Here is a 25,200-nt window from a genome sequence, read left to right as displayed (position 1 = left end):
AATAAGCAGGGACAAAGATTCAACAAGGAGTCAAACCTGAAGACAGTTAAATATTATCATATTCTACTTACTGTCTGTGGCAAAATAACTTCTGCATGAGCTTCCTAGCTCATGGATGCAGCGGCTGCTGCCTAACCAAGACTCGGATCGATGCTACCAGAGCATGATGTATTTAGCTTCACTTTCTAACTTAAAAGATGCCCATCCAGGGCAAAAGCCAACCAGGAAATGATCTCAACCTAACTGTCCATGGGATAACACAATCAAAATAATAGTAACTAATGAAAATCTTGGAATAATTTTTGTATGTAACTCCAACATATAGAAATAAATCATATTTAATTATCTAAACATATTTCCACATTTTTTTGTATTTAAAAATTAAGTTTTGATTTAAATATTTAATTAATACTATTCCATCAATTTAGGATTTAATTTGAAGTAGCAACACCATCAGATTTAATTAGTTTCTAAGTGGCCAAATGGTTGTCATTTGTTTTGTTGCTACATCAATGACTTCCTTGCCATAAAACAAAACTATACTATATTCGAAACAATCCTAAAAACGTTAAACTGAATTATACATGCAAAGTGCAGTGTCACAATAGGCAACCTAGTTGATTTATGTTGTACAAGTTGTATACTTTCCATTGAAACTTATTTCGTTCGTCAGACAAATCGGTGAAATTTACCGAAAAAAAATTTTTTTCAAAAATTTATTAAAAATAGCCTTGACCATATTTCTTTAGGCAACCCTATTTATTTATGTTCTGGAACATATTTTCTTTCATAGTTTCATCCGCCAGACAGATTGGTGAAGGTCGACCATATGTGGGATCTCCTACTATTAGAGCATTTAGTAACTGGAGACGTCATAGCTGTCATTTTCTGTACGAAACAGTCTGCCGACTTTTGCGGGGGAGGGGAGGACGTCAAATGTATTGTTATTTCTACATGATTTTAACGTACAAATAGCCATGTCAGACCATACAAAAGTTTGCACAGTTGGCAAGTTTTTCGGCAGAGGGGTAAGCTCTTAAAGGCGACTCCAGTTATTAAATGCTCCCCAAGCTTCCACTCGATCGAACAAGCCTCGGACAGGACCAAGGTTTTGATCGGTACGCCCGTCTGTTCGAGCTTTCAGAAAATTCCATGCTGGGCTTGCGTTTAAATATTGCTACTGTCCTAAACATGTATGACATCAGTAATATTGTAATTGTTATGCTAATATTGTTACTTTCAGGCCCCATTCGCACGACAGCTTAAAAAGCGTTGCGTTAAAACCCGACGTTGGCGCTTTTTTATCGTTTCCAATATTTGTGTTCATATGAACGCTTAAAAATCACTTGTGAGTCGTACTGCCACGTACGCATCTCAGCAAAGCCATACTTTATTTGCTATTACGACGTATTATTTGAATATAGCTTGAATATTTCAGGAATTTGTAAGCATAAGTTGACATTTTTAAGGTGAAACTAATAATAATCTTGACGATTGACACCAAAAATTGACACTTGACAGCCAACTGACAGCAGCGCCGGCGCTTTTTCAACGCTTGTGAGAACAGATACACGGATTTCCGTATGGTCTATTCAATTTGACGCCAACGCTCAACGCCGAAAATCGAACAGTGCTCGATAAAAAAGCGCCGCGCTTAAAAACCGCCTTCGTGTGAATACATACATGGTTATCCATTTGTGTCATTCAAACGCTTTTTTAACGCGCGTTGAAAAAGCTGCCGTGCGAACGGGGCCTCACAGCTGCAACTACGAATTCCATACTTTTATTAAAAACATTGTGTAATAATTATTTTAATTCGTACATCTCTGACATGTAACGGATTACATTTCATAACCTTCTAAACAGGCTTTCTTGTTGCAATAACAAAACGATCGAACGACTTGACAGATGATGTGGCTAAACATCTTGTGAATTTTTATACGAATAAAATAAAATAATTGAATTAAATGTTCGCGTAGTATGATGCAAAATGATTTTATTAAGATCTCTATTATTTATGTTATTTATTTCTTTGCACCATTGTAGATACCCAGATAAAGTGTACTGTGTTAACAAGGAATGTAGCGGTAAGACTTGTATGAAAGTGACTTTTTTCCATAAATCTGTAACTTTCTTCTCATTGTTTGTTATTTTTCAGAACCGATATCTAAAGCTAAAACCCTCTTGGCTTATAACAGCCCTGATGTGGACCTGATTTCATTTCGAGCGAATTCTGACGCTGTCATTTACATGAAGTCAGCTGGTACAAACCCTGACTTATGGTATGCTAATATAAATGGAAAACTTGGATTTGTCAACAAGCAATTTTTAAGAGAAAATAAAGTATATGTTAAGAACCCAATAGAAATTGTTCCTGTGCAGAAAAATGCAGATGTTCAGCCAGATAAAGTTCAACAAGCACATGAAGTTATTGAGGGCACTACTATATACACCACAGCATCTACAATCAGTTCTGAACAGCCTGATGTCACCACAGAGCTACCTGCAGTTGTTCCTCAACAAGATATCACTCCTGCCTTAAATACTGGTGAAGGTGTTCCTGACCCAAATAAAATAGGCATTGAAGACACTCCTAACCAAAGTAGTAATGATAATTTGTCTGACCAAAGTGCAAAGACTGATTCCTTACAAGAAAATGAACCTGGTGTGGATCTTCCAAGTAGTGAATCAGTGCAGGTGCAAGCCGAGAATAATTTGTCTGCTAGTATAGAACTTAATCAAAATGTTCAGCCCTCCACCGAAAGCAGTACACAACAACCAGTTGATAATACCATTGTGAATGTCCAAAATCCCGAGCTTCCAGAAGCTGCAGAAATTCTTCCCCAACCACAGCAGCTGGTGTCAAGTGCTACTAGCAATACAGTAAATTCTGATAAGATTGTAGACATGACAGACAAAGTTGATTACCTACAGCAAGGTTTAAGCCAGCCTGAGTCTATGGAAAATATGGAACCAAATGTGTCAACCCCAACCAATGGTAATGTTGAAAACACTACTCCACAATCATATGAATTTTCTGAACAAAGTACCACAACGGAAAGTGTAAATATAGATTCTAATACACAACAACCACCGCAACCATCAACTGATGGTGTAAATAATCAATATCCGCAACCTCCACATGTACCTGTACCACCGGAATATAATAATGGTGCTTTTGGCAGCAATAACCAAAATTATGATTACAAGGCTAACCAACAGTATTATCAAGGTAATTTAGGCCAACAACAGTATGGTAACCCTACTACTTTTTCAGAGGGATCAACTGAAACAGCATCAAATGCTGAAGTGCAATATGATCAGGGAAATAGTGCAAGCACGCCGGAAGCTACAACAGTTGCTCCGGTGCACCAAGAAGCTACAACAGTTGCTCCGGTGCACCAAGAAGCCTCAAGCCCGGATCCAACCCCTCAGCCTCCAGGGGCAGAATCAACTGCAAGTAACACTTATCAAAGTTCTTCAGAACAGCTTCTTGTTCAAGACAGTACAGGCAGTTCAAATAATTATCCTAGTTCAACTGAGAGCACATATGTTCCACCAAACCCAGAATCAGCTTCTCAGTATGCTGACCATGCTAGTTCTGAAACAAATACACCACAACAACAAGAATTGAGTACAGAATCTTATTCTAGCTCCGAATTAACCACCCAAGGGAGTCCAGAGACTACAGAATCAACTTTAATTACCACTGAAACCAATCCCGCTAGCATAGAAACATCCACAGATAATAATTACTATGCTAGTTCTGAGGCTACTAGTCAAGAACCATTACCTACAACAGAAGCTGAAAGTCTGGTGACTACCACGGAAACTCCAATGGTGGACTATTTGAAATCAACAGAACCACCTGTAGATCCCAATACAGTATCAATACCAGATACAGAGACATCCAGCACAGGATTTATCTCAGGTTTATTCACGAGTATATTAGATCTATGGCCATCTAAAGCGGAAACTTCAGGAGAAGAAAGTATTTTTAATCCTGATTCGGCTAATGAGGCAGAAGAAACATTCTCTTACTTCAATTACTTTCTTTCAACTTATAACTCTGTTCTGGGAGCCAAATCTCAATCAAATGCACTTTATGCATCTTCTGGTGAGTAATGTTTTGAGCATGTTTAGACTTATCTCTTAAATCCAATAGCCACACTTCATGATGAGATTCAGTTTAAATCACAATTATTATCTTATCTACTTATAATAAATGTATTAGATAAATAAATATCTTTTACCACATTAATAAAATTGTAATCATACCTACATAAAAAAATTGTGGAAATAATTAAAATTTATGGAAGTTGAATGTCACTTGTTCTATTTTACAGGCAACACATGTTTTACTGATGAATATTGTGATGGCACATCTAAGGAGCAAAACAATCGTTTCGTGACTTTCCTTGTCACTACGGCTAGTTCTGTCCTGCTCTTCATACTGGGATTTTACTACATAGATGGCCGTAGACGGGATGGCAAACTTATTGGCACAATCAACACATTGCAGAGAGATTTACTTTTCTCAACTAAGGTAGCATTATTTTTTGTTTTAAATTAATCCAATTGTTATAAATTGATAATGAAATGTTGAAAGTCAATAGTATAATTACAAATTAGCTCTATTGACTAAAGCGTCACGCGTACCGGAAATATAGATCTTTTCCCCAAAATCATTAATTCCGCGTAGCAAATTTTCCATTCGCATTTTTTCCCACCCGAATTTCTACCCATACCCTTTTTTGTCATTTGCTTATATCTCTACAGTTTTATTTCTTAGGTTAAATTTTTCTCATAATTAATACTTTCCAAGTCGTTTTATTCGCATTATTTTTATTTCTTAGGCGATAATATTACCATGGTCCCACCGCACTGTTTCTTTCCAAAAAACATTTAGTTTACAACTTAGCAAGACAGGAGCCCCGCAAACGGGGCTCCTATTTCTGGGCGGTTTGTCCTTCGGGCATCTGAAGCTACCTAACGAACCTAACCTACCTACACTTTTTTCCCCAAAGTGTAATGTTTTCATGGACTTCACACTAAATTAATAGGTTAGGTAGGTTAGGTTCGTTAGGTAGCTTCAGATGCCCGAAGGTATTAATTATAAGACAATTATAGCGTAAGAAATAACAATGTTGCGATAGTTTGAGAATAGAGAAACAAGCGAACGACAAAAAAACGGTTTGGGTAGAAATTCGGGTGGGAAAAAATGCGAATGGAAAATTCGCTACGCGGAATTAACGATTTTGGGGAAAAGATCTATCTATACACTCGTAAAAACCATGCGTACGCTTTTACATTAACCTCCTGAGACTAAATGTACTTTACAATGTACTTTACAATGTACATATTCGTGCAATCTAATTTGAACCTTTCATGAACCAAATAAAGTAGCATTTCTTTTGTTTCATTGCTTTTTAAAACAAACGAAATTCGTTCTCATTTACTTATAGAATAGGGTTCAAATAAAAAAAATGAAAACTTTAATGGTGAGTCTTACGAGGTTAACGCTCCTGTACATTGCAAATTTACCATATACTTGTAATGCTTTTCGCGTCATAATACGCTATGCGAGATGCCCTGTATTTGCACTGTGGCCTAAGGGGCCTCGGCCGCAATATCTGAACATTTCAATAAGCACATCAAGGTGTCCACACCAACGCAATTAGCCCTTCAAGGTGTCCACACCCACGCAGATAAGATACATAATAATATAAGATATTACAGAATGAGCTGTATATTATATTGGTTTATCTGTTACCTTTTCACGGCTAAGCTATTGACAGATTTTAATGAAACTAGGCATGTAGGAGTTGTATCACGGATATAATATGTATAGATGGTCAAGCAGATTTTGTCAGTAGAAAAAGGCGGCAAATTTGAAAAATGTAGGCGCGAAGGGATATCGTCTCATAGAAAATTTGATTTTCGCGCCTTTTTCTACTGACAAGATTTGCTTGACCATCTATATATGTATACTTTATTACATAAAAAAATACATTAACTTTCAGGAATGTGAGATTCTAAAAGAGGAGCTTACTTCTACAAAAACGAAACTAGCTGGCATCGAAGATAATTCTTTCGGCATGGATGACATGGTACAATCATTAAAAGAAGAGATACAAGAATTAAAAGCCCAAAATGAAAGGCTTCGAAAATCGTTGGACGACAATGAGAAACTATTACGGGTCTCGGAAAACACGGCCATGGAGCTGCAAAATACTCTAAGTGAAGTAGAGAATACTCTTAGTGAGCTCTTAGGGGAGAGAGCTAATTCTGAAGAGCATATAGCAGATTTAAATAGTAAGTTTCGTCATGCGTCCTGTAAGGTGCGTCCAAATCTGAGACCCTACCGCAAGCCACGTTCGACAAATTGCCTCTCTGTCGCACTTAAGTAAATTCGTACGTAAGCGTGATAGGGACGCAACACGTCGAACGTGGTTCGCGGTAGGCCCTCTGATCTGGCGAAAGCTGACGCATTCGCCAGATCCTGGACACACCGTCATACTCAACAGCGCTACGTGAAGGAGGGTTATGTGTTCATGTATGTATGTATGTATGTCTGTTCTCTGTTGCTAATATGTGAGCCGATTTTGATGATTCTTACGTAAATCGATTTGTCTTAATTATGCGAATGTCACTTATGACATGCCGATAAAAATTAAACAATAATGGCGACAATCAGAGGCCACATAATGAAAAAGAAAATAATGAATATCGACATACTAAGTACGACATAACATTATTTAATGTTCAGCTATTGCTGTCGGGTTTATATATTTACTTGTTTCTAAAGTTAAAGGAATTATGATGTACCGTCTGCCTGTTTGTTGATCAAATTATATATTATATTTTAGACAGAATCCAGGCTTTTGAAGAAGAATTAATGTCAGTTAGTCGAGAGAGGGACAATTTCCAGCTAAAATATGTGTCTGCTGAGGCAGCTCTAGATGAGTCCAGGAAACAAAAGAAGCAGCTAGAAGAACTCAACACATTGTTGGCCGAGGCCAACAATACAATACAACTGCAAAGTCACGAACTAACTGCTCTGAAAGTGAGTAATAAATTTATCTCATTCTTGCAATTTTTAACTTGATAATAGCTAATGGTTAGCTGGAAGAGACTGCTTAGGAATTATTTTTAACCTGTCAATTAACCTGAGTTTCGTTACCACTGTATATTGTACTATTGCTGCTAACGATTTATTTAATAATAATAATGATAAGGCACCCTGCTGAAGGATTTGGGACTAGGTTGCCGGCTTCGGAGAGAGGGTGAAGTTATTTCTCACCTTCTGTACATGGATGACCTCAAATTATTTGCATCAAATACCCAAGGCTTGTTGGAGCTACTGAAAACCACCGAAGTCTTCAGTAGTGCCATCAACATGGAGTTTGGTGTCGATAAATGTGCGGTTATGCATGTACAGCGGGGGAAGGTTGTAAATTCAACAAATTTACAACTTTCTGAGACAATGTCTTTCAGGTCTATCTCTGAATCAGAGACCTATAAATACCTTGGTATGTCACAGTCGTTGGGTATTGAGGACGAGGGTATTAGACGGTCGGTGAAGGAGCGCTTTTTCAGTCGGCTCACAAAAGTCCTTAACAGTCTTTTGTCAGGAGGCAACAAAGTGCGCGCCTTCAACGCCTGGGTAATGCCTCTTCTCACATACTCCTTTGGCATACTAAGGTGGACTCAGACCGAGCTGGACGCACTGGATCGGAGGGTCCGATCACTGCTCACCACACATCGCATGCTACACCCACGCTCGTCAGTTATGAGATTGTACATCCCACGGAAGTGTGGAGGCCGAGGCTTCCTAAACGCCAAGGATCTCCACAACCGCGAGGTGTACAATCTCAGGAATTATTTCCTTAACAACGAGTGTGGGATGCATCGTGATGTGGTGGCAGTAGACAGGAACCTCACGCCGCTCTCCTTGGCAAACGAGAACTGGCGCAAACCTGTGGTACTAAGTACTGCGGATCGCAAGGCGGCATGGGAGAGTAAGGCGCTACACGGGCGGTTCTACAAGGCCCTCACGGGACCCGATGTGGACCTGCTCGCGTCGGTGAACTGGTTACGATTCGGGGACCTCTTCGGAGAAACCGAGGGTTTTGCCTGTGCAATTGCGGACGAAGTGATGATGACGAACAACTATCGGAAATATATGCTGAAGGACGGTACGGTCGACATTTGTCGGGCATGCCGCCGTCCCGGAGAGTCACTCAGGCATATCATTTCCGGTTGTTCTCATCTTGCTAACGGTGAGTACTTGCACAGACATAATCTCGTAGCCAGGATTATTCACCAGCAACTTGCTCTTCTATACGGCCTTGTGGACCGCGAAGTACCGTACTACAAGTACTTACCTGCGCCTGTTCTCGAGAATGGTCGTGCCACGCTCTATTGGGATCGATCTATCATCACTGACAGGACTATTGTCGCCAATAAGCCTGACATCGTGCTGATAGACCGATCGCAGCGCCGGGTCGTGCTCGCCGACGTCACCATCCCCCATGATGAGAATCTCGTGAAGGCCGAGAAGGACAAGTCCAGCAAGTACCTAGACTTAGCTCATGAGATTACCGCCATGTGGGATGTTGACTCGACGATCATTGTTCCGATAGTCGTGTCAGCGAACGGTCTCATAGCGAAGAGTCTCGACCAACACCTAGAGAGACTCTCGCTGGGTGGTTGGATCAAGGGTCAGATGCAGAAGGCGGTAATTTTGGACACGGCGCGTATAGTACGTCGGTTCCTCACTCTGCGGCCCTGACCACCGGCAGCTTGGGCCCTGCCCCGCTGCCGGCGGCACCCTAGGTTAGGTTTTTTTATAATGTGTTTATATGTATTTTTTATTGTTTTGTAAGTGTTTTTATATTTTACTTTTATATTCATATTATAAAAATACCTAACTTAAGACGAAAAATAAATAAAGATAATGATAATTTTAATTTTGATTCCAGGATGTAATCAAAGAACTGAAGAGTGGATCCAAATCCAACGTTGATGCCGCATCTCTAATAGATCACACTGAAATAAAGGCCAAGCTATCGAAAGCTTTGGAAGAGAAACATACTTTAGAAAGCAAATATGAAGTAAGTATGTTTAAGTGACGATACAATAGTTACCTAGTAACTTAGTAGTTATTTATCTAAAAAGATCATGACCTCGTTTTAGTAGATAATGTAAGTAACTCATCTCTTATCATTTAAACGACGTCTAGTTTTATTGTGGACGTGTTTATGTCATGTACATATGCTTAATATTTATTATTCATATGATCTACAACAAAGAATAGGTAACTCCAAAGATATTGTTTAATGGTACTGACACGTGTTTCTGATACGGTCACGGGATAATGTTCGGTAAATTGTCACAAGTGTGGACCCACCTTAATGTTTGTTTTATCGGAAATAAACCATCTGTTTAAATTTAAACGTAACGACAAAAATACTTCGTTATTACATTAACCTTTGTTGTTATTAAAATTACCTACGTATTACAATTAAATGATATCCAGTATAATCAATGTATAAGGCGGGTTGCATCACGAACAATCAACGAACTAAGCAACGTTAAATATGGCAGGAGCAGAGGGCATACCGCGATCCCTGAAGTTCGCAAATTGCGAGCATCTTTCTCATTTACTCCAGTTAAGGCGCAACTAGAGTGACAGAGCTCTGCAGAGGAAGATGCCCGCAATTTGCGAACTTCGGTGTTCGCGGTAAGCTCTCAGCTGCCATGCTATAGAGAAATGTCAAATACTTCATACAAGCAAAGCTTAAGGAACTGTAGTAACTTGATGACTTTTACTATTCACAAAGCATTAATCATCAATGAAAATAACCAGGTTACGGAGAAATCCCTTTCAGAACTTCGACTAGCGATGCTACAAAATGGTTACACCATTATTATAAAGTTTGCTATATAGAAAATCCGATCTTTTGAATAAATCGGCGTGGATAAAAGCCATAAATTATGTAACGGCCTTGAAGTCCATACGCTACAGTGTGCGCTACGGTAACTATGTAGGAACATAGAGAAAAAAATACATAGATTGCTCACTCCATACATCAGTTTTGGTACCAAAAAGACTATTATTTTCATAGTCGACATCTAGCATCGAGTAGCGGAATTATCAGTAGGTACTTTAAGTAGCAGTAGTAGTAGTAGTACTGTCAAGTGACAATAGATGTAGCACCGACCGGAAAGTCTAACGCTCAAGAACATAAGACTTTCCGGTGGGTGCTACATCTATTGTCACAGTACAGGACAGTACTACTACTGCTACTTAAAGTACTGATAATTCCGCTACTCGATGCTAGATATCGACTATGAAAATAATAGTCTTTTCGGTACCAAAACGGATGTATGGAGTGAGCACTCTTGTCTTATTATATTTCTCTATGGTAGGAACGACCAAGAAAACCGGTATTTATAATTTTGTGTATCTAGATCGAACGTAAAGAACGGACACGTCTGTCAGAAGAGTTGCAAACCACGCAGAAGTCGCTGGCCTCTACGAGCCAGCAAGCCACAGAGGCCTCGACCCGGCTTGAGGTGCTCGGCAAATACTTCCAGGAGAGAGAAAGTGAATTGATGAAGTAAGTTTTGTACTTAGACTTATTTAACCACTCACGTCCCACCGACGTGGCTATATCTGGTCAGCAAAGGCAAAATTCATTCTTAATTTTAAATTCGAATGTCGGTTTTGGCTCGGACTCGGAAACCCCTAGGAGTTAAGGGGTTAAGTGTCGAATTATTATTAAGACAATTTATGGAATTCGCTTAAAGCGCTTTTTTGAGAACTTTTATATTATTCAAAAGTTTTCTTTATTTTATTTCAGAGAGCTTAGTGCCAAAGAATCTCTGTATCTCAGCAAACAAGGCGAGTCGGTGAGCACGGTGGAGAAAATCGAACTAATGCAGCAGGAGGTTCAGAGATACAAGTACGTATATATATGTATATAGTATAAATTGTAATACGGGTACCTATAGAAATATGTCGTATTTGTAACAATGAAGTAGGTAGGTAATTAATTACCTAAGTCCGGAAAACGATTGCAACCATAGTTTTTAGGGTTCCGTACCCAAAGGGTAAACGGGACCCTATTACTAAGACTCCGCTGTCCGTCCGTCCGTCCGTCCGTCTGTCTGTCACCAGGCTGTATCTCACGAACCGTGAGAGCTAGACAGTTGAAATTTTCACAGATGATGTATTTCTGTTGCCGCTATAACAACAAATACTAAAAACAGAATAAAATAAAAATTTAAGTGGGGCTCCCATACAACAAACGTGATTTTTGACCGAAGTTAAGCAACGTCGGGCAGGGTCAGTACTTGGATGGGTGACCGTTTTTTTTTTTGGCGTTTTTTGCATTATGGTACGGAACCCTTCGTGCGCGAGTCCGACTCGCACTTGCCCGGTTTTTTTACTACAGAAAACTGAAATGATAAAGTCAAAGAATGAGCCGCGTCATGAAAACTGTAGTTGCGTGAGCGCCATCTAATTGTGAATGGGCTGTTTTCCACGACATTTTTTTTATTTGAACGGTTAAATAATGTCTGGTGTGTGAGTTTTTAATACCTACGGTCAGCAGCAGGAGCACTTAAAATTGAGAAATATGAAAATACGCGAAATTATTGTAATGATTATGAGAGCAAGGCCGTAAGCGGATCGTTTCGAACATTTCGTTTACTTAAAATACTTAGATACTATTGTCATTGTCACTGAATGTATCTGTATATACTTGTACAATATGGTGTTCTTAAGCATGCTTGGAAATAGCCGCATTAGGTATCAGTTCGGCCTGGCAACTACCATATCCTCGTGCAATCATGTACACGGCGTCAAATAGATAGTGACGGCCAAAGTCGCCAAATAAATCGTGACGCACCTTCGTTACCATAGAAATAAGGATGCGGAGGATATATTTGGCTAATTTGGCCGTCACTATCAATTTGGGGCCGACTGTACCGGTATATTCCCATTTGTCCCCGCCCCACGTGACCGCCGCCATACGTGAGGCCGGAACTTAAGCGCCTATTCCCATCTGTGGCCGGCGCGGCAGGGACATATAGGAATAGACCACTGTACCTAATATTGCGTTTAGGGAGAAATGCGACTTGCTGACGCTGGAGCTGGCGGAGCAGGAGTCGGCGCGGCTGGCGGCGGTGGGCGCGCTGGAGGGCAAGGCGCACGCGGCGTGGCTGGAGGCGCGCGCGGCGCGGCGCGAGGCCGACGCGGCGCGCGACGACGCGCAGGCGCTGCGCCGCAAGCTGGCCTCGCTCACCAGCGCCGAGGGCGCGGCCTCGCCGCACCACCGTCAGTACTACTCGCTTCTCACGCTACATTCATCTTACTTTAGGACTAGTTCGCAATGGAATCTGTGTATAACCAGAACAGATGGTATAATTATTAATCTTATGTATTATGAGCAAAGATACTTAAAGAGTCTATGGACGAATTGTGTATTTTACACACCGTAGCAGCATGTGGGATGTGGGACCGCATAATGTATTTATATCGACAACGAGGGTTTACCCATTCCCCCCGCCTGGGTATTTGGTGATGGGACGAGAAATATGTAACTCCTGTCATTCCTTTCAAACATTAATCCGAAGTGAATCACCCCGAATATTTTTTCTATTATCGGTGGCCATTACCGTAAAAAAGTTTTAAACTAGTGAGACTGTAACTCTTTAGAATCCTATATACCTAATGATTTTGTAAATTTTTGCAGAAATGTCTTCGCCGCTGGACAGCATGAACACCGAGCCCGGGTTGGGCGTGGTGCCGCCGCCGCTGCCGCCACTAGCCTTCCTGCCGCCGCCGCTGCTGCCGCCGCTGCCGCGTCCGCCGCCGCTCGGCCGCCTGCCCTCCCCGCACCAGCCTAGGTGTGTATTATGTAAACAATAGACTTGAACGCGAAAAGCGATGAGGCCACTGGCGTTCACCTAAGCGCGGACGTCACCGTCTGACTGTTAGGGCCGCCATACACGGACTGCTTTGAGCAGTCAGTGCCAACAGCTTCAAGCGGTCGCCGTTGGGTGATCTGCAGTTTCAATACAAAATCGTCATTCGCAATACACGAACCGCTCAAGCAGTTGCAACTGCTTCGGGCGGTTGGCTGCGCGGTGAAATTTCATCATGCGGTCAAGCTGCAAAAGCAGTCCGTGTATGTTGATCACTGGGTTACTGCTCGAGCAGTCCGTGTATGGTGGCTCTTAGTCTTTCCCACACTAGCCTGAGAGCTTATGACTTTAAATTCTAGCTTTACCAAGTAGTAAGCATCGTTTTAAGGACAGCGCTATCTAGTGTATTTGGTCGATCGTTTGAATTCATTGTACTCTGCAGTTAGCAATGTATCGAAATTGCATGCAAGTTCTCGCGCCGTGTAAATTCATCTTAAAGCTATTTAAATAACTACAATAAAATATTCAAACAATTTTTCAATTATCGAATTTAAACTGTTGTGACTCTACGCTGCTTGCACTGTTAGTGCTTGAGAAAGGAGACCTAGGCGCTCCGAAACATGTCGCGCGAGTGACTAAAAACAAGTGAGTCTAAACCGTAAAATTATTCAATTTTTCAATTGTTTTTTTTTTGTACAGATACGACCGGCGCTATTCGCCAGAGAGCCGGTACTCGCCAGAAAGCCGATATTCGCCCGAAAGCCGGTATTCGCCCCAGAGTCGGTATTCGCCGGAGCGCATGAGGCCTTCGGAAAGGAAATATTCGCCCAACAACCGCCGCAAGGTTTACTCGCCGAGGTCTAGGCGACGGTCCAGAGATAGGTAAGGAATTATTTGTATACGTAGTAGATAAGTATGTACAAACAGCAACACCCTAACTGTACATCGGTGGACCTTATTACATAAGGCGTAAGGTCCACTGATGTACATACAGTTAACAGTGTAGACGATGGTACTAATTTCCGACTTGCTTATTAAGCACTTGCTAGTACTTGAAAATGACTGAGGACGTGAGGACATTCGCCAGAGAGTAATAAATCTATAGATTATCTGACTGACAAAAAAAAAACTACAACTCTGACATTTTATCTCGGTTTTATGTCCTCCTTACCTACTACTACTTTTATACATTTTTGACTATTTAACTCTTAAGAGGCTATGACCTAAAATATTATTTTCAAGATAAACAGAAACAGACATTCTAGTTCTAGATTACCTCGCTCATTTTGTAATAACACAATTATGTTATTATCAAACATACTTTTGACCGAGCGAACTCGAAGCGCAAGCAAAGTGTCCCCTTTTCAATTTGGGCAAATTTGCTTTGATATAATATGTATATCCGACTGTACTCTCTTTGGTTACTGCTAACCTGCAATCATATATAAACATGGATACCGCCTTTAGGAACATTACCGTTCAAATTCTCGGGCCAAATTAGCACACATACACAATTACGCCTACATTCAAATAAGACGACGCGTTTACAGTGCCTGTAATCAAAGCTCGTAAACAAAATAAGAGTCATCTTTATTACACTAATGGTACATAGCTAAGTGTAGATGAAATGCATATAATGTCAATAACTACTAATCAGCGACATTAATCCGCGAATAACCTTCTTGCTGTACGTACTGGCCGCTGAGAGTTCGCGGTTCATATTTGATTAGAATATGACTTGGACAGGGATAGGTTTATGCCATACAGTGAAGAACCAGTCAAATAATTCACTTATAATAATTTAATGCAGATTAAAAGATAACTAGTTAAAATGTTGTTATGACATGACAGACTAACTCAACATAAGTAAATATATCATTGTTGTATAAATGTATTCCGCTATAATAAGTATTTTGTATATTTTATTATCAATCTGCATGGCAGTGCGAAGTCACGTTCAGGTATAGTCTGTCCGTTTTTCTAAGATCAAGTACGCCATAGTAAATGTATGGCGAACTTGATCTTAGAAATCGGACTGGCTATACAGTCTGCAAAATTTACATGGGTACACGAATCGGGTCAAAAATATTTGAACAGGCGGAGTCACAATAAATCCCCACTTTCAGTTCAGAATATTTTATATGTATGACGGATCAGGAGGGTCGAGTTCTTCATCGGACATAATTATCAAAATTAAAACTCAAGAAAACACTGTTATTATTTTATTAATGAGGTATCTTTGAACAATTTAATTTTAATGTTACGAGTAATCACAAATCAATAGGTAGGCTAGGTAGTTCTGACGAAACGCGGTACAGTTCCTAAGAGACTAGCGCACTGTTCCACTGCTGGAAGTAGAATGATCTCTCGCCATTCTCGTGCCCCCTCTCCTAGACTCCGTACAGCGCCACAGATGGCGCTTGCGTTCCGCAGCAACTTCCGACGACTTTCGACGAGTCATTAGTACGGACTCATGACCATTTGAGTCATTTCACCATCCGTAATCATGACTAGGATGCGACACGGCCATCCTACGTGTCACACGTCCTCGTGTTAATCTGCAACAGTGAAAATACACGAACAGTATCATCATCGTTCGGTCAATCCTGACCAAAAGTAATTGTCTGAGATTCCGTTTTGAACAATAAAAACTCCAAAAAGCCATTTTCTTTTATTTTTCTTATCCAGTTCATTATCTTCACATTATTTCTATGATTTATTTTACACAATCAACTAATACAATGCATACACGTTATGCAAAGAAAATAGTTACATTTCTGGATACAAAAGTAATATTTCGAGCACAAGCACCCATCAAAACAAATCATCGTTTTTTTTTTACTATATTCAAAATAACTATTTGGATAACAGTGTCTCTTTTGTCCGGCTATCCCTGTAGCCTATACAACCAACCCTGTGGTCACTCCACATATAACCATCCCTGTGGTTTTATGCGATACACGAAATCATCCCTGTGATTTTCATGACTGCGACTCAAGAAGACACTTACCCATATGGTAAAGTTATTAATCAGATTCTTCCAGTTCAGATATTTCAGAATCACTGATGTTAATGGGTGCTTGTCCCTCGGGCATTTTTCTTAGCCTATCATGAGCATACTTGTAGGTGCGCTTTGAATTTAGAGCCTTCAAAAGATAACGGTCACCTTCAAGTACCTCTATGATTTTAAAGGGTCCTTTAAACTTAGGGTCCAACTTTGTCTGATTGCGTTCTTCGTTCTCAATCAAGACAAAGTCGCCCACAGAGAACTTATTAAGTTTTGCCTTGGTTTTGTCAAATCTTTGTTTATTATACTGAGCCGATTTTTCTATCCCTTCTGCCGCGTTCTCCCTGATTTCCTCTAAGTCTACATCAACATCAATATCGCTTGCCATCAGTGACAACGGCCTTGCTACCTTACCTATCATCAACTCCAGAGGAGAGAACTTTGTGACCCTATTAACAGAACAATTTATCGCCAGTTGAACATCTCCTAAAGAATCCTGCCATGATCTCTCAGTAGCCTCTATCGCGGTTAGCATAGACTTTATCACACCCATTACCCGTTCTACCTGCCCGTTAGCACGCGATGAGCCAGTCGCGATTAAATGCAACTCAATGTTCTTGCTATCACAAAACTCACGAAATTCCCTATTAGCAAAACATCTACCCTGGTCTGCAATTATACGCGCTGGAGCGCCAAAAAGTTCTACACTCTTAGTTACAGCCCGAATGCTACCCTTAGTGTCAATATTTTTGGTATGGTAGAGCAAAACAAACTTCGTAAAAGCGTCAATAAGGACAAATACATACTCCTTGCAATCGTTCTTTCCACTCAGCTTACCTGTGGCATCAATGTGTATTGTATGCCACGGGGTTGTTACTTTTCGTATTGGATGCAATTCGGCTTGGACTTTACCAGTATGTGATTTTGCCACTTTGCATGTCACACAATTGTCCACAAACTTTTTAACATATCGCGACATGCCCTCGAACCAATAATAATCATACACTTTCTCAAGTGTCTTTTCGTACCCAAGATGGACTATGGACTCGTGAATGTTGTTTATAACGGACCATTTTAAAGCATGTGGAACAATTGGGAGACATTTTGTCCTACCATTTCGCTGGATTTTTCGGTGTAATACTCCTGAACGAAGCACGTAGGTATTAGCGAGGTCTCTACTTATTGCTTCATTACTTAAATCTTCGACAATTTTAGCAATCTCTGTATCGCGTTGTTGTTCTGCCAAAAGCCAGTTTGAAGAGAGCTCGGTAATATCCACGCGCTTTTGTTCAATTCGCTTGACGGGGTGTTTCTGGCTGACGTCTGCTACTGGTAAAGGATTACGTGAAAGAAAATCTGCGTGAGACATAAGTCTGCCCTCCCTGTATTCTACATCAAAGTCAAATAGCTGGAGATAAGCCCACCATCTGTGGACCCTTGGGGTAAGATCTGCCTTATTGCGGGAGGCCTTCAAGGAGTTACAGTCAGTTACGACACGAAATTGAAGACCATGCAAATACTGACGGAAGTGTTTTATAGCGTTCACTACAGCAAGGGTCTCCAACTCGTAAGAATGATACCTGGCTTCTGCGGAGGTGGTACGTTTACTATAGTAAGCTACTACATGGCGCTTTTTGTTAATAACTTGGATTAAGACTGCACCATATCCGTCTGAACTCGCATCCGTGTGTAATTCAGTCGGATATTGAGGGTCAAATATCACAAGGACTGGATCGTTCGTCAAGATTGAAATAACCTCTTTGCGTATCTCCTCATGATCAGGTTTCCAAACAAAATTACCCTTCAGCGACGTTAATTTGTAAAGGGGTGCCATGAGGGTAGAGAATTTTGGCACAAATTGACGGAAGTAAGAAGAGAGACCTATAAATTGCCTTAATTGGGTCACGGATTCAGGAGGAGGCAGCGTAGTTAATGCTTCTATCTTACGTTTATTTGGCCTTATCTCACCGGACTCTACCTCGTAACCCAAAAATACTACCTTTGTTTTAAGAAATGAGCACTTTTTCAGGTTAAGAGAAAAGCCGGCCTTTGTTAATATGTCGAGAACAGCATTTAAACGTTCAAGTCCTTGCTCTTCATCTTTAGAGACAATTAAAATGTCGTCAACATACACAATGACGTAATCATGCGCCAGATCACCGAGAGCATTGATAATAGCCCTCTGAAAGACCGAAATTGCGTTTCTTAATCCGAACGGCATTGCTAAGTACTCATATGTGCCATCAGGTGTTATGAAGGCTGTGCGTTCGATTGAGTCGGGGCTGACTGGAATTAAATGAAAGCCACTAGCACAATCAAGTTTTGTAAAGAAATTAGCTCCGCGCAGTCGAGAAATTTGGTCCTGAATCAAGGGCAGCGGGTACCTATCTGGGACAGTATTATTGTTAAGCTCCCTATAATCTATAACCATCCTATCAGAGTTATCTGCCTTTTTGACCAGTAGTGCTGGGCTAGAAAAGGGAGAACGGCTGGGCCTAATAATGTTCGCTTGCAAAAGCTCATTAACCTTACCACGCATTGACCTACGTTCGTCCGCAGAAAGCCTATAGGGACGCCTCTGCACTGTACGATTAGGATCTTTGAGTCTTATTTCGAGTTCGCCGGTTGTCACGCGCGTAGTTGGCATTCCAGTCGTAAAATAGCCTGAATATCGTTCTAAAACCTGCAAAAGTTTTGGCTTGTCTTGCGAAGAAATGTCCGTGTCAATGTTATCAAAGTTAGGTAGGGTATTTGCAACATCGCAACTATTCACGACATTAACTCTATCTAAGGAGAAATCAGTAGCCGTCATATACGCAGAAATGCCCTGCCCTAAAATATCACGACCAATCACAATATCATCGCGCATATAAAAGTCAGGCAAAACATGTAATAAGAGCTCTGCTGAGTAATCATTAATTTTTACAGTACACAAAATCTGTTCTGTTGATTTTATACAGCCTTTTTCAATCCTGGTAATCGAAACTACATTAGAAATCCGTTTGCCACAAAATTTAGGCGCTACACTTTCTTTAATTAACGAGCACTCAGCACCACAGTCGTAAAAAAAACAAAACGACTCACCACTATGTTCAAGTGTCCCTAATGGAGGTCGAACTTCACATATTTCGACACGACGCTCGGCAGGCACGTCGCTGCTGGTCCGGGGCCTGCTGGTACAACCGCTGGCAACATGTCCCTTGTTTCCACACTTGAAGCACACGATGGAGCTTGACTTGGGTGACGGTTGTTGTAGCGCTGGAGAAGCCGAAGCTGCTGTAGCCGCTGATGGTCGGAGTTGCTTAGCATCTTTTCCTTTCTGTCGACAATCTGATCGCTTGTGGCCAACCTTGCCACAATGAAAACATTTTAGAGAAGTCGAAGGAGTAAGCTTTAATCGTTTATAATCGGAAACAGCTTTGTTGTCACTATTATTTGCAATTTTACGTTTAAGAAACGAATAAGCTTGTAATTCTTTTTGAAGCTGTTGTCGTGACGTAATTTCTGTTGTAAATGCTAGCCGTTGTAAGCGCGAATCATATCGCGAAATATGCGCAAGAACTGTCGATACCGCAATCTGTTCTTTAGTTACATCTTTCCAGCGAGTCATTAAGGAGGAAATAAGGCGACTAGCGTAAGCCGACAACGATTCGTTTTCATTTGGATTGTCATTAGAAAAATTAATGAGGGTACCTGCATTTGTCTCTGTGCAGACAAACCTTGCGATGAACAAATCCTTGAACTCTGGCCAAGTCATGCCAGGATACGAGATGTGAGCCAGCCATGCCGATGCCGAACCCTTGAGCGCCTTGCTTATCACCACGATAAGCTGTCCTCCGCTTAGTGGGTTGTCAGCTAAACAAAGGTCAGCGGTCGCACACCATGATCTTGCATCCACTTCCGCCTTGTCAGGGTTGAATTCCGGCAGCACAAAGTGTTGACTATTTGACGAGCTCGATGCCGATATTGCTTTGATTAACTGTTGCATGTTTTCATTTTGCCGCTCAAATAGTTCACGCCACTGATTATCTTTATTACGCGTATCACTTCGCGATTGTATTAACTGTGCGTTTCTATTTGCAAAAAAACCTCGCTGGGCAACACGGGGAGATCCCACATCTGATGACGGATCAGGAGGGTCGAGTTCTTCATCGGACATAATTATCAAAATTAAAACTCAAGAAAACACTGTTATTATTTTATTAATGAGGTATCTTTGAACAATTTAATTTTAATGTTACGAGTAATCACAAATCAATAGGTAGGCTAGGTAGTTCTGACGAAACGCGGTACAGTTCCTAAGAGACTAGCGCACTGTTCCACTGCTGGAAGTAGAATGATCTCTCGCCATTCTCGTGCCCCCTCTCCTAGACTCCGTACAGCGCCACAGATGGCGCTTGCGTTCCGCAGCAACTTCCGACGAGTCATTAGTACGGACTCATGACCATTTGAGTCATTTCACCATCCGTAATCATGACTAGGATGCGACATGTATATAGCCGGTCAAGCAAGTTTGTCAGTAGAAAAAGGTGCAAAATTAAAATTTTGTATAGGATCACAGCCGTTCGCGTGCTTACATCTTCTAAATTTGCCGCTCTTATAATATTTTAAACTTTCGCGTTTTGAACACATATTAACTCACATTATACGAAACGAAACTGATTTACGTCGGTAATCAAGGTAATTGAATATAATTCGCGTTAGACCCGTCTATAATGTGAGTTAATATGTTTGCCGCTCTTTTCTACTGACGGAAATGGCTTGAGAGAGAACCTACATATATGTGACAGTAGAGGGTGGATTCAAATGATCAACATTTTCAGATAATGTGTGTATTTGTTAAATTAATTCAGTGAAAGCATGATAGGAAAAATTTATCTACATATAGGAGACCGGGTATGATTATCTCACGGGTTATATCTCATGAATAGAACATATTCTAGATATCTTGCCAGGCATCCACTCAATTTCATGTCTCTCTAATTGGACAGCTTTTTTCCATAGTTCTCTGCGAATAGCATCTTGTGGGAATCTGAATGGAAAGTAATGTAAAATGACAATACCAAATTTGATTATTAATTTGAAATAACTAGGTAGTTTTTTTATAGCTCCATCTCATGAAATAAAAAAGGAAAATACAAATCTGTAAGAAGGAATTTATTACTACATTTATAATTATATAGAAAATACCTAAACCAAACACAAGTTAATAAAATAGTCTACTTCATTTAGCATAACACCATCCCTATTATCCTCGCAATTTAAAAAGTCGTATGTTGTTATGAAAGTCGTATGCAGTTGTTACGTTTTAGCTTAGCACGGTAGTATTGAAAACAAATCGTCACGTTTTTTCCAAATTCTACTGAAGTTATCTGTTTACTACAAGTGAAAAGTGATTCCACTGTCCTTGGTATGAACTAAAATAACTTCTGCACCACTTCACGACACATGAATATATTTTTAATTACAAAAAAACGTTGTTTTTATAAATCAATTTAGCCATTTGTCACTGACTGTCATCTCGGTGGTACTGAGATTGCCAATCGAGCAGTTTGTAAGTACCGCCTATCGCGGGGTAGTTTGCGTTGGGTCATAATTGAGCGGAAAGAATACTTCCATGTATAGCATTTCGCTGCTGCTAACTAAGTACGAGTGAACAAATACTTCTTGTCGAACATACACCCGATTGTGTTCCTCGTGCTATTTTCGTGATCTTTGTGAACTTGACTGTACAAAATACGAGGCCTCAATTTTCCATACGAATTTACTTTTGTGTAAACTCTCGCTTGCTTGCCTTAAGATAAAGTTCTCGAAAACCGAAGACTTACGCATCGCTCGACGATTGTACGAGTATGATAACATCGGCATTGAGATGTCGTCACTTCAATAACAGTGATAGCAATTGTTTTACTAAAAGATTGGCTCATGAGATGACCTCTTGTTATCGCGCTCCAGCAGATGTTGTGAGCATGTGATCATTACAAACAAGCTATTATTGTATCCCAGGCGCGTAGGAAATGTAGCTTAATTGATAATTTTCTCGTTAAATACTTTCAAGGTCTTCTGTTTGGATACCTGGATCTTTAGCATTATAATAGCAATAGCAGCAGCATAGCATATAATAGGCTGCGAAGCATCATGCTGTAATAAAATAAAAGGCGCCGGCAACGGATTTTCATACAACATTGCCGACCAGACGGCTACCCTCGGCCGTTTATAACTACTTCGTAAGCAATCCTTAATGTACTATTAATGCACAGATATGAAGAAGGGCGCAGGTCTCGGGCGCGCAACGGCCCCGGCGACACGGAGACCGAGTACAACTCCGACAGCCCGGCCCGGGAGCGCGTCCGCCGCCGGAGATACTCGCATTCAGGTATGCTTACAATCCAACTTATGTCACAGTAATCTTCTTAAAACGTTACCCGCGACGGACAGCGTGACGTGACAGGCGACTGACATACTGCCCGCCGCGGGTGCCTGGATGCCTAGCCAAGATGCCAATCGTTTACGCCGTAGCGAACGATACGATGTCTCTCTTGTCGCACTAATATGTGATAGAGATATATTACCATTTTGTTCGCTACGGCACTTACGATTGACATCTTGGCTAGGCTCTGGTCTGCTGAACATACGTCGTCCGCGGTGGACGATTGCCAAGTATCATACCTACATACAGTATAAGTTGGACTTAACTCATAAGTAGCCCATTTTTTTTCCTTGGTAATCAGCTGATTTTTAAACATGTATGCGCCGCGGCGGGTGAATGCCATATTACTATACTATATTTGAATACCGGTCGCCGTCGGCGGCGGGTGACCTTGGTCCGTCACAAGTTTACGCCGCGTGTGGCGGGTGAACTAGACCGCTCACATCCATTTACGAACATACATATCAGTCGCCCGCCGCGCTGCGGACGGCGTCTGGTCATGGTCAAACTGACCGCAGTCAACCGGCAACCGGTCATTCTCATTATATTATCTACTTTTCCTTCCTTTAATATCCCCCACGGACGAAGTTGTCAATAGCTATTGAACCTTAGCGGAACGTATGAAGGTTCATCTTGAACTGTACGTGCTGTCACATGTATCCAGTGATACTATAAGACAACACTTACAGTTTAAGATGCCCCTCGGCTGGCCAAGTGGCCACGGTCAAAATGTTGAAGAAAATACAACGTAATAAGCAAGTTATTTTTTTCTAGGTCCTAGTTCCGGGTCGGGATGTTCGTCGGAATCGGACAAATGAACAGGTATCAGAAATTGTAAGGTGCATAGATCACTTTGCTGCGTATAAAATGCCAAACTGTACTTTAATCATATTTAAGAATTGCTCACATAATTCGAGACTTATGTGAACTAGGTGCCTAGTTATTATATTAAAATTTTATTCAGCCAGAATTATGTGTAAAAATCAGTTGAAATTGAAGGTCTTGTAGAGGTTTCTGGTTATTTTATCTTAGTTTAGTTTGGTATTATGTGAGCTTCTTCATTCAAAGAATAAATGAATTAGATAAATACAGAAGAGGCTGAAAGGTCAAAAGGTAGGAATGAATATTAATTAGGTGTAAATATTTTTATTCACTTTAGCGCATGTAAGTATTGGATTTATACGGTCGTGACACTACGATACCCTGAGCAAATTTTATATTGAATTAATTGTTTTATATGCATCAAAATATGCTTCGTGCACAAAAGTGAATGAATTTATGTAATGTTGACTAATATAGGCAGTTAAACACACACGTTCTGTGAATTAGATGCATCTTCATTAATTAATAAAAATGTCATTGATTTTATTTGATATATTATTAAATTACGAATTAAAATGCTAGTAGACCACAAATTATACAAATTATGCAAAAAGTATAATTTAATTGCCACTTATGAACCGTAAATGCAGGTTGCTTCAAATTGAAGATTTCTGTTCTTGACATCTCGATTTCTTTTTTTATTATTTTATCTAATCAAATGTCATAACTGCATGACATAAGCAGTGGTAAACCTTAATCGCCATATTTCTACCATATCCATTAACTAGTCGCTTATCCCACATGGATGAATTTGGTTAGGTATATTATTCTTTCTACTTACTTTCACTACTTACTCCTGTACTCGAAGCTGTTTACTGCTTCTTCTTCGTAACTAAAGTGGCGCAACCACCATTGTTACACCTTTCAAGTAAAAAAAAATATCCAAAAAAGCACTGGAGTATTTTATTCAACGAAAACATTATCAATATTAGCATGCATAAATATTAAAGATTTTAATAAAATAAAAAGTATACCGCAATATACGAATGCATTTAGCCGCACTTAGCACCGGTTTTTTTTTACAGTAGTAAAGCTCTTTAAAATTTGATATTTTCGCTATTGTTTATCAAAATATTCCATACTGAAGCAATAACAATTTCCTCAAAAATCAGTTTAGTCTGATTTTGTAAATTATTGTTTTGTTAGTCATTTAATTGTATTATAATAAATAATTTTATCTATTAATCGACTGAGTTTTATTCTACAATACAACCTTTAGCTAAATCGGAGTAGTTTTAAGAAGTTTGTGTTAATCGTAATAGGGTATTTGACTGTATTTAAAATAAATTATTTTACACCATGCATGAAATAGAGCATCAGAAGATTAATATAGAAACGTAGACAGCAGATATGTTTAGACACTATTTCTATTTTAAAACCCGTATAAAACTATAAAGAGTAGGTAATTTGATTGTGACGTCCCTTGCTAGTGTTTCACATAAATTCCATACTGTCAAATACCATATTGCGAAAATCATAATGTAGTCAGAAGTGCATAAGCCGACAAAGCGTCAGTTACCAGATCAATTTGAAAACAACATCACTGAGAAAATCAGAAGATATATCGGTAGGGCAAGTCCTCGTTCCCCTTTTAATGTAATTCCGTTACATTGCATTTTAAGGTACTACGTTCCACGGCACGAAGCTACCTTTCTTGGGTTGATCAAGCTGGAAAAAAAAAATCTAAATTAGTCCATATATATCTTGGCTAACACAGTTTCTAAAAACTACCTCACTCAATTACCTTGTATTGAAGCACTAGAAAGTGTTGTTCATTTACAACTGTCTAATCAGATTAATTTGACAGTATTCGGATTTGAAACAAGGAAAAAGGATCATTTAGAGCGCACAGTGCTCCAGTAGAAAAATTGTAAGCACGTATTGCTAAGCAGTGTTATTCATTGTGAAAGAGATACTTATAAAGTAGATGGCGCTTCATGGCTCC

General features: G+C 40.1%; 2 protein-coding genes across 2 annotated transcripts in view; one reads left to right on the top strand and one right to left on the bottom strand.

The window, feature by feature from the left end:
* Positions 1 to 1,879: 1,879 nt before the first annotated feature.
* On the top strand, positions 1,880 to 24,440 carry LOC134796875 (transport and Golgi organization protein 1). The gene is made up of 13 exons (XM_063769082.1): positions 1,880 to 2,087; positions 2,159 to 4,117; positions 4,347 to 4,546; positions 6,024 to 6,315; positions 6,870 to 7,066; positions 8,985 to 9,116; positions 10,477 to 10,625; positions 10,869 to 10,970; positions 12,135 to 12,346; positions 12,765 to 12,918; positions 13,636 to 13,818; positions 22,204 to 22,319; positions 23,148 to 24,440. The coding sequence occupies exons 1-13, from the start codon at positions 1,991 to 1,993 to the stop codon at positions 23,189 to 23,191; spliced, it is 3,837 nt and encodes a 1,278-aa protein (XP_063625152.1). The 5' UTR covers positions 1,880 to 1,990; the 3' UTR covers positions 23,192 to 24,440.
* Positions 24,299 to 25,200, bottom strand: part of LOC134796851 (xanthine dehydrogenase) — a 29,522-nt gene continuing 28,620 nt past the window's right edge. The window contains exon 8 of the mRNA XM_063769064.1: positions 24,299 to 24,923. Within this exon, the coding sequence (XP_063625134.1) occupies positions 24,873 to 24,923 (51 nt within the window). The 3' untranslated portion in view covers positions 24,299 to 24,872. The remainder of the gene's footprint in view (positions 24,924 to 25,200) is intronic.

This window comes from Cydia splendana, chromosome 1, assembly GCF_910591565.1.
Source record: "Cydia splendana chromosome 1, ilCydSple1.2, whole genome shotgun sequence".
Taxonomy (NCBI): domain Eukaryota; kingdom Metazoa; phylum Arthropoda; class Insecta; order Lepidoptera; family Tortricidae; genus Cydia; species Cydia splendana.
Note: the sequence above shows the minus strand (reverse complement) of the source record. Positions and strands in the feature narration are given on the sequence as shown.

What these genes read in the sequence shown, in the direction of transcription:
- LOC134796875 (XM_063769082.1), top strand. Translation starts at nt 1,991, where the DNA reads ATGATTTTATTAAGATCTCTATTATTTATGTTATTTATTTCTTTGCAC. An exon ending in ACGAACTAACTGCTCTGAAA is followed by an intron (nt 7,067 to 8,984) that starts GTGAGTAATAAA and finishes TTTTGATTCCAG; the next exon opens with GATGTAATCAAAGAACTGAA. An exon ending in AGAGAAAGTGAATTGATGAA is followed by an intron (nt 10,626 to 10,868) that starts GTAAGTTTTGTA and finishes ATTTTATTTCAG; the next exon opens with AGAGCTTAGTGCCAAAGAAT.